General features: G+C 33.8%; 1 protein-coding gene across 1 annotated transcript; it reads right to left on the bottom strand.

Annotated features, from left to right (window-relative positions):
- Positions 1 to 5,144: 5,144 nt before the first annotated feature.
- Positions 5,145 to 9,453, bottom strand: LOC131644044 (homeobox protein knotted-1-like 1). Its single transcript, XM_058914432.1, has 5 exons — positions 8,815 to 9,453; positions 8,626 to 8,736; positions 8,391 to 8,544; positions 5,751 to 6,007; positions 5,145 to 5,580 (listed from the first exon to the last, which is right to left on the bottom strand). Exons 1-5 carry the CDS (start codon positions 9,076 to 9,078, stop codon positions 5,419 to 5,421), a joined length of 948 nt encoding a protein of 315 aa, XP_058770415.1. The 5' UTR covers positions 9,079 to 9,453; the 3' UTR covers positions 5,145 to 5,418.
- Positions 9,454 to 9,685: the final 232 nt, after the last annotated feature.

Here is a 9,685-nt window from a genome sequence, read left to right as displayed (position 1 = left end):
TTTCTTGTTAGTTATCCTCAAGTTCTGATTGAACTTGGGTTTAGCAAAATATTTAACAGGAGGAACAACATGATATTCTTTAGGTTTGTCAGCATGATATTTCTTAGGATGTGTCACATGCTTCTTGGTGTGAACAGTGTTAAAACTCTGTGCATGTGAAGTGAGTCTAATATCATGTGCATGGCCATATTTGAACTGATCATACAATGGCTTGTATGTGATCTTCAGATCATTAATAGGTTCAAATTTATGTGAGGTATCACCCTCATAGCCAAAACCAAACCTTCTGTTTCCAGAAACACCATATATCATAGAAGCAAGATGACTTCTACCAATACTTCTAGATAAGAACTTTCTGAAGCTCGAGTCATATTCTTTCAGAATATGATTTATGCTAGGAATGGATTTTTCTGTTTCAGAAGGAGATCCACTATCTTTGGATAGATTTAAAACTTTTTCCTTCAGTTCAGAATTTTCCAATTCCAGCTTCTTAGTTTCAAATTCAAACTGCTTCTTCAGCTTTTTGTATTTGATACTAAGATGAGCCTTGAGTTCCAGAAGTTCTGTTAAACTGGAAACTAATTCTTCTCTAGATAGTTCAGAAAATACCTCTTCAGAATCTGATTCTGATGTAGATTCTGATCCATCATCTTATGTAGCCATCAGCGTGAAGTTGGCTTGCTCTCCTTCAGAGTCTGATTTTGATTCTGATTCAGAATCATCCCATGTTGCCATAAGACCTTTCTTCTTATGAAACTTCTTCTTGGGATTCTCCTTCTGAAGTTTTGGACACTCGTTCTTGTAATGTCCAGGCTCATTGCACTCATAGCAGACAACCTTCTTCTTGTCAGATCTTCTGTCACCAGAAGATTCTCCTCGTTCAAATCTCTTTGAACTTCTGAAGCCTCTGAACTTCCTTTGCTTGCTCTTCCAGAGTTAGTTTACCCTTCTGGAGATCATGGACAGTTCATCTTCTTCTTCAGATTCTGATTCTTCAGGATCTTCTTCTCTAGCCTGAAAAGCGTTAGTACATTTTTTAACATTTGATTTTAACGCAATAGACTTACCTTTCTTCTGAGGCTCGTTTGCATCCAGCTCTATTTCATGGCTTCTCAAGGCACTGATAAGCTCTTCCAACGAAACTTCATTCAGATTCTTGGCAATCTTGAATGCAGTCACCATTGGACCCCATCTTCTGGGTAAGCCACTGATAATCTTCTTTACATGATCAGCCTTGGTGTAGCCTTTATCCAGAACTCTTAATCCAGCAGTTAGCGTTTGAAATCTTGAGAACATCTTCTCAATGTTTTCATCATCCTCCATCTTGAAGGCTTCATATTTCTGGATTAGAGCAAGAGCTTTAGTCTCCTTGACTTGAGCATTTCCCTCATGGGTCATTTTCAATGACTCATATATATCATAGGCAGTTTCCCTGTTAGATATCTTCTCATACTCAGCATGAGAGATAGCATTCAGCAAAACAGTCCTACATTTATGATGATTCTTGAAAAGCTTCTTCTGATCATCATCCATTTCTTGCCTTGTAAGCCTTACGCCACTAGCTTTCACTGGATGTTTGTAACCATCCATCAGAAGATCCCATAGTTCACCATCTAGACCAAGAAAGTAACTTTCCAGTTTATCTTTCCAGTATTCAAAGTTTTCACCATCAAATACTGGTGGTCTAGTATAACCATTGTTACCATTGTATTGCTCAGCAGAGCCAGATGTAGATGCAGGTGGGTCTGTTGGAATTTCACCAGCCATCTTTTACTGAAGCGTTTTTCTCTTCCTGAATCTTTTCTAAACACGGTTAAGTGCTTGCACCTTAGAACCGGCGCTCTGATGCCAATTGAAGGATAGAAAAACACTTAGAAAGGGGGGGTTTGAATAAGTGTAGTCTAAAAACTTGAACGATAAAAACAATTTGCACAGTTATTTTTATCCTGGTTCGTTGTTAACTAAACTACTCCAGTCCACCCCCACAGAGTGATTTACCTCACCTGAGGATTTAATCCACTAATCGCAACAGATTACAATGGTTTTCCACTTAGCCCACGACTAAGTCTTCTAGAGTATCCTGATCACAACCTGATCACTCCAGGAACAAATGCTTAGACACAAGCTAAGACTTTCTTAGAGTATCCTGACCACCACGTGATCACTCTAATTACAACTGCTTAGACACAAGCTAAGACTTCCTAGAGTATCCTGATCAACACTTGATCACTCTAGTTACTTACAAATTAATGTAATCAATTCTAAGAGTATTACAATGCTTCTGAAAAGCTATAATCACAACAGTGATATTTCTCTTAATGTTTAAGCTTAATCTCACTAATATATTACAACAGCAATGTAGTGAGCTTTGATGAAGATGAAGTTTCTGAGCTTTGATTTGAACAGCGTTTCAGCAAGTTTGTATTCACAGAATTCGTCAGAATCGGTAACCTTGCTTCTCATCAGAACTTCATATTTATAGGCACTTGAGAAGATGACTGTTGGGAGCATTTAATGCTTTGCGTATTCCGTACAGCATTGCATTTAATGTTTCACTCTTTTGTCAACTACCTCGAGCCTTGTTCACGCTGTGTCTACTGACGTTGCCTTTAATAGCTTCCAACGTTCCTTTTGTCAGTCAGCGTAGCCTGCCACTTGTACTTGCTTCTGATCTGATGTTTGTGTATACAACGTTTGAATATCATCAGAGTCAAACAGCTTGGTGCATAGCATCTTCTTGTCTTCTGACCTTGAAGTGCTTCTGAGCGTGATACCATAAGAACTTCAGTGCTTCTGCTTCTGAGCTCAAGTTCTTCTGATGCTTCCATAGACCCATGTTCTGATTCTGCTTTGACCATCTTCTGATGTCTTGCCAGACCATGTTCTGATGTTGCATGCTGAACCTTCTGAGTCAAAGCTTCTGAGCGTTGATTTGTGCATACTCTTTATATATATTTCCTGAAAGGGAAATTGCAATGTATTAGAGTACCACATTATCTTACACAAAATTCATATCCTTGTTATCATCAAAACTAAGAATATTGATCAGAACAAATCTTGTTCTAACACCTCTAACCATCCGCCCTTGTCTATGGAACTCCGACAAAACTCTGATGAAATCAACTTTGATATCAATCCAAAAATCCTTCAAAAACACAAAGTTCACACCGTTAGGACTATGGATTTTTGAGCTATCGCAATCCCACACAACTCTAATTATTTCTTCTTTTGGGAATTCTTTGAATAATTCCTCCATCTCCACCTCAGTCATTCTCTTAAAATTTAGGTTTGCTTCAATGGGTCGTGTTCTTCTAGCCGAGAATTGTTGTTGAAAGTGATTGAGTTATCCTCCTCTTCTTTTAACTTATGTTCGTTTAGAACAAGAGACAACATTTCATTTTCCATTCTTCTCTTATTTATGCAACCATATAAATATTTGAAATTTATATCTCCTTTCTTTAACCATCAGGTTTTTTATTTTTGCCACCGTATGCTGCAATTTAATTTTGATAGCTTATATAGATATGCTGAATTCTCCCTCATGGTGTTAACCTCTTCATTAGACAGGCCCAAAGTTTATCCTTTGACTTCAAGTCTGTTTGATTCTTCTTTAGTTGCCTTGATTTTTTCTCCGAGATTTTGAGAATGATTCTTGTGTCACTCCTTTAAACTTTCTTTTATTTGCTTGAACTTATATTAAAGGACGAACATTTCTCAATCTTCCACCGACAATCAATTCACTCTTCTATAACAAACTTATGATACCTTTATATTTCCTTCCGACATGTTAACATGAAAAAAGGTCTAGGGACCTACTCTTGCTTTGAATATCTCAATGTGATTGGACAATGGTCTGATAAACCTTTTGTCGATGCACCATTGTCTACTTGCTAGTCACTCTCTGGACCAAGCCTCTGAAATTAGGAATTTATCTAATGTGTTCATCGATGATCCTTCCAGCCTAGATTAAGTGAATTTTCTTCCATGAAGTGGTAAGTCTATTAAATTTCCTTCTGTGATGAACTCTTCAAATTCTTTTATCCCCCTCATTCTTAGATTTTTTATACTTCCTCTTCTTTCTGATACATCCCTTACAACGTTATAATATCCAACTACACACCAGTTATTTCATCTCTTTGCTTGAATCTTAGTTTTTAATTTGAGCCACAATAAAAAATTTATATTCATATATCATAGGGCTCTGAGTGCCTTACAACTGCGGCTCCACCGTTTGCAAGGGCATAATCCACCCTCCCAAGCCCATCTGCAGGGGGCTTCTCGATCTCACTCTCAAAAACCTTTTTGCATATTCCCCCATCTCATCCAAACCAACACCTTCATAACTATTTCTCTTCCCCTTACTCAAACCCTCAACAAATTTCTCAAACTAACAAATTGTCTACTTTCAGAGGCGTGGAAAATAAACAGTACATGGGTTGGTAATAAAAACAAATTCTACGAAAATGTATTTTCGAATTTCGGAAGTATATTCTCTGACTATTTTTTTTTACAAAATAAAGATGTGGTTCACAACATGTATTTGATGTATTCGGTGTGTATTTGAAAATAAATCTCTAAAATCTATAAATATTTTTGAATTTTCACGAGGGTGTGGTAGCAATCCTTATTGTGTCTTAAACAAACTAGAAAATGTAATGTTTATTTCATAAAACCTGCAAATACAAAGAAGTTGAAGCGGGCCCAAAAGAAATAGTTTATGACCGAAAAATTCAAGTCAAATAGATGTACTCACATTTAAAAAAAAAATGGTTATGATTACAATCAAAATAAAAACAAGTTGAATTTCCGACTTGAAGTTCAAATTTAATACACAAAAGATATTTAATTAAAAAGGAGTTCATATTTAATATAAGACAACATTAAAAAAAATATTAGATTTTATATTTAAAATTTTGTTTGAGTATTTGTAAGATTTTTTCATTTGTTCCTTATTATAAAGTTCAAGATATATTTTTAAACTATAATTTAGTTCTATATATAAAGTCATGAATAAAAATTTAGAGAAGTCTTCTCTATATAAAAACTTATCTTGTATAATTCCCACAACTACAAAGACAAAAACCTTCTTCGCATACATCATCACCTATGATGTTCAAGAAGACGGTATATATATGGTTCCAGAATCAAGGAATGTTATGCTTCACTGCATTGCATTTGCTGGTTTGTCTTCAAATCAACATCAATAATACATATCTATACAAATTGTCATCAACATATTATCATAAAATAATGAGATTCTGTAACATGGATCCATGAAATAGATAACTGCTAATAATTTAACTACCATATTGTGAACACAAGTGTATGTATACAGGCCGAACGGACCTACTCAGCAATGTAGGCGCCGGTTCCAAAAATCAACATCTTGGACGATTCCATTCTCCCAGCAAATTAAAATTATAGAGGTCCTTCTCCGCCGGTGCTAGTTACACCCTCAATAATCGCAAATCTCATATCTTCAGATGGTTTCCAGTGTCTTTTCCTCTGATTGATGAACCAGTTATTTATCTGTTTTATATCAAGTCCTGTCATTTCAGATAGCTGCATTTTCTCCTCCTCCTGAAAAACTCATAAGTTATAAACTATCAGAAATTTTGAAGTTTGACACAATCGTTTAAGTTGTTGTTATCATGTGACTTGGAAAACAAGCCAAGTGTTCTGATAGTCGCTATTTAGTATAAAGTGTTATCAAATAACGGATATAATGGCCCGTGAAAATTTTGAATTACCGTGGGGTAAGGCCATCTATAGTGAATGTTCCACCAATCCAGCAATGCCATTCTTGCATCCTTTGGTAGTTTACCCTTTTTCCTTTTCTTAAGAAACTCCTTTCTCAAGTTACTAAGATAACCTCCATATTTACGAAGCAGCATTTGTTTAAGCTCTTTGTCACCTGGACATGATGTGCCACAATGTTCATGAATACCTTCAACTGCTTCAACCTTTGCACAGCTCATTTCATCCTCTGATGTCCCTGCAGCTTCATCTGTCAAAAAAAATACTAAGCATTCAACTTATTTCCATAACACAAAAAATCAAATATTTTCAAGTCGTTTAAAGTCAGTGCAAAATTCTGTATGGACTTCACCCAACACACAAATTGTTAACACCTAATAAAATTTGAACCTGAGACCTTGAGAGGAATACCGTCTCAGGAACTTAAAAGCCTTTACCATTAGACTAGTATTCAGAACAAAATGAAAAATTTAAGGAGGGAAGTATTGAAACATGATGAAGTGGTATAATAATCATAATTGGAAGTATATATAGGACACACCATAGACCAATTATTATGTAGATAATGACTCAGCCCTATAGTTTCTATATCTTCAATTTTTATGTGAAGATATTAAAATGGTCCCCCACTCTAACATTTTCATATTTATAGTGTGAGGATTCATTCCAACATCATGCTTTAGCTTTCACGTACGTGAAGCAAAATGTTGCTTACTGTCACTTTCATAGAATGTAGTACTACTCAATAAAGAAACAACATATAAAAATTTCACCTTGGAATTTCAGGTATATGACAAAGTATTAATGTCTCCATGCATGCAACTCAACTAAAACTTCCATATAGGTGTAATTATAACATTTGGCTAAAAGATACAGGGCAGATAGAAATTCTTGATGTATTACATGATTTATTTATGAATTATCCATATAGAAATTTGGTACACCTATATATTTCTTAGCAGAACCTATAAAAATCTGAAATTGCTCTTTTCAGAAATTATTTTCCAAACACATCCTTATTTTCAATAGGTTTTAATATGGTGTCCAGAGCTCCTTTAACTTTTAACTTTTATTGAGTGAAGTCAAATTAGAGAACATGTCTTGAATTCTAGAAAAACATGTATCAATAGTATAATGTTGTTGTTCGATTTGCATTGAATCAATTTTTAGCTTGGAATCAAAACTGATCCAATATCCATTAGAAAACTTCAGTTTTCATTTTTTTTGGTTTATGTTATTTTTCCTTGTAGATGAAATGGTAATAATTATTAAAAATTTACACACAATTGTGAAAATTAGAGTTCAAATTTTGATGTTAGCGTCCAACCTAATAATATCGACATTTTTATCAATTAAGTTAAGATTTGCAGACAGTTTTTTCTATTCATTTGTTGTGGTGTACAAAGTCTCTTTTTGCAAATTAGACGGGAAGAGGATGAGAGGAATGATAAAGAAAACTTGAAAAAATTATTTAAAAATTTTAACAGCTTAAAAAATAATAATTTGGTATAAAATGATAAATTAATGTTCATTAATTTTCAAAATATTATAACAAAAAATATTATATTCCAACAATTTATTTAAGCCCTCCTGAAATTTCATAATCTCTTCTCAAATACAATTTTTTTAATTTTCTCAATAGAGTGTTTATGCATTATGCATAAAAGTAGAGTCTTCAAAATGTTCTCTATCTATTCTTTTCAACAAAATCTTTTCTTTTTCTTAAATCTCTTTTCTCACTTTCCCTCCAAAGTCTCAAATAAAACTATGTATAACCTACAGAGGCTCCCCACCTCTTATTAAAACTGAATGTTGAAAATAAGAACCGCCAAACTATTTTAATTGAATTACATTTCTTACTATGGATAAAAAAAATGTTTTAATACATTTATTTATTAACTTTTACAATATTTAACTATTTCTATTTACTATAATTAATAAGAATATTTGAATAAAGATATCAACGTTATTATTAAAATTAAGAGAAAAAAGAATATACACGTGTAAAATAATTTTAAAAATACCAGTGTGGCTTAACACTTAACATAATCGTGATTGGTTGACAGTGTAAAATTATTTTATACTGTCAGTGCACTACTTTTAACCTCAAAAATTAATCTATCTAATATTATTTTTAGAATCCTTATAGTTTAAATAGAAGATTGCTAATGAGATGAAGGGAGTATTTGATTTTGAAAATTGATGGAAATCAAAAACTAATTCAGACACAATTTTACAGTAATACAGTACTGTCATCTTTATTTATATATATAACCTAATAAAATGTCAATTATTAGTGTTTTGGGTATATATAAGAAATGTAGTACACGTTCTCCATCAAAATTGGTGACATTAAATATTTTTTATATATGTAGAATCTAATTTTTTAATATACTCCTGCCCCAGCAGTTAAAGAGCTAGTAGTATTAAAAACAAAAATCGTCTCCATCCATCAATGAACAGAATTATTAGAGGGCCATTCATTCATGTTATCAAAAACAAAAAAGAAGAGGGCCATTCAAACTTTCAAAGTAGAGGGCCATTCATGTTCACAACTATTTGAACTAAAAAACAAAATATTAGATAACTTTAAATATCCAGATATTACGAAATCCATTAAAGTTTCTCTTTACCTGAACGGTTGTTGTTATTATCAGATGAGATTGTTAATGTCCCCTTGCAAAGTTGGCTTAGTTGTGATTCGATATCACACAGAAACAAACTCGCTTCGTTTAAATGTTTCGATAACTCCTCTTTGTATCTATGAAGAACTTCACAGTATGATTCCTATCCAAAAAAAATTAATAATAATAATAATAAAAATTGGGATTTAAAAAAAATTATAGAAAATTAATTATTATTTATTACCATGAATTGATCAAGGTCAGGATCATCTCCTATCTGACGGAGAACATTGGTGTGGTGGCTTTCACGGCCTATTTCTTCGAGAAGAGATGCAAGTTCAGTCGGTGCTCCAACCTTCAAATCAAACGCAGCGTGTAATATGAATAATGATGAATTGAAGGAGATAGAATGAATAAGTTGTAAGTAACAAACCTTTTGGCATTCTATGAAAGCAGATAGTAGATTTGGATAAAGAGGATGAGTTGCGATCTGGTTTTTGATGATCCGATCCGATATATCCGACCCGATTAGATCCGGTTGATGGTGGTAGTTATTATTGGTAACAGCGCGGACGAGTCCTAGATGCAATTCTGAAGTAGTGGTTGCAGGAGTATAAGAAGAAACGTTAACGTTAACGTTCTGTGGAGAGGATACAAAAGGGAGATTCATCTTGTTGATATTGTAAATATCTTCCATATCTCTCGAGTAATAAGTACTGAGAGGTTCTTTATTAATTTGTGGACTGGAAATTCTTCAAAGTTAGTAGTTCATATTCATATTCAATTATATTTACATGATAGGTTCTATTTGGAGGTGTGGTGGAGTAGACTGGTAGTAAAAACGCTGAGTCGTGCGGTGAGAGAATAAAAAACAGAATGGATTAGCGAGAAAAATGGTGGAAAACGAAGTTCTTTTCCAAGAAAACCTGGGGAAAATGAACACACACACTCACAGGAAGAAGAGGAAATGTAGAGAGAGAAATGGTTTGTGAGCGTGTGATATATCGATGAGACGTACTGGAAAGGGGTGAGACCAAAACAGTGAGAAGGATTTGACAAGGTTAAGGTGATTAGTAATGTAGGCCGTACTTGTAGGTCGTCTCGCTACATATTCGATTCATCATACTAATAAACGGGGTCCACGTATATCTCTGCAAAGCAAATTATAAATTGTAATTTCATGCTGTAAACTAAGAGCTTGTTTGTTTGACGTGTTTCATTGATTTCCAACCGAATTGATTATGCTTTCAAAAATTTATTATACTTTAAGTTAGGATTTGGAATTTTTAATCAAACGTGATTTT

Source organism: Vicia villosa, linkage group LG1, assembly GCF_029867415.1.
Source record: "Vicia villosa cultivar HV-30 ecotype Madison, WI linkage group LG1, Vvil1.0, whole genome shotgun sequence".
Lineage (NCBI taxonomy): Eukaryota > Viridiplantae > Streptophyta > Magnoliopsida > Fabales > Fabaceae > Vicia > Vicia villosa.
Note: the sequence above shows the minus strand (reverse complement) of the source record. Positions and strands in the feature narration are given on the sequence as shown.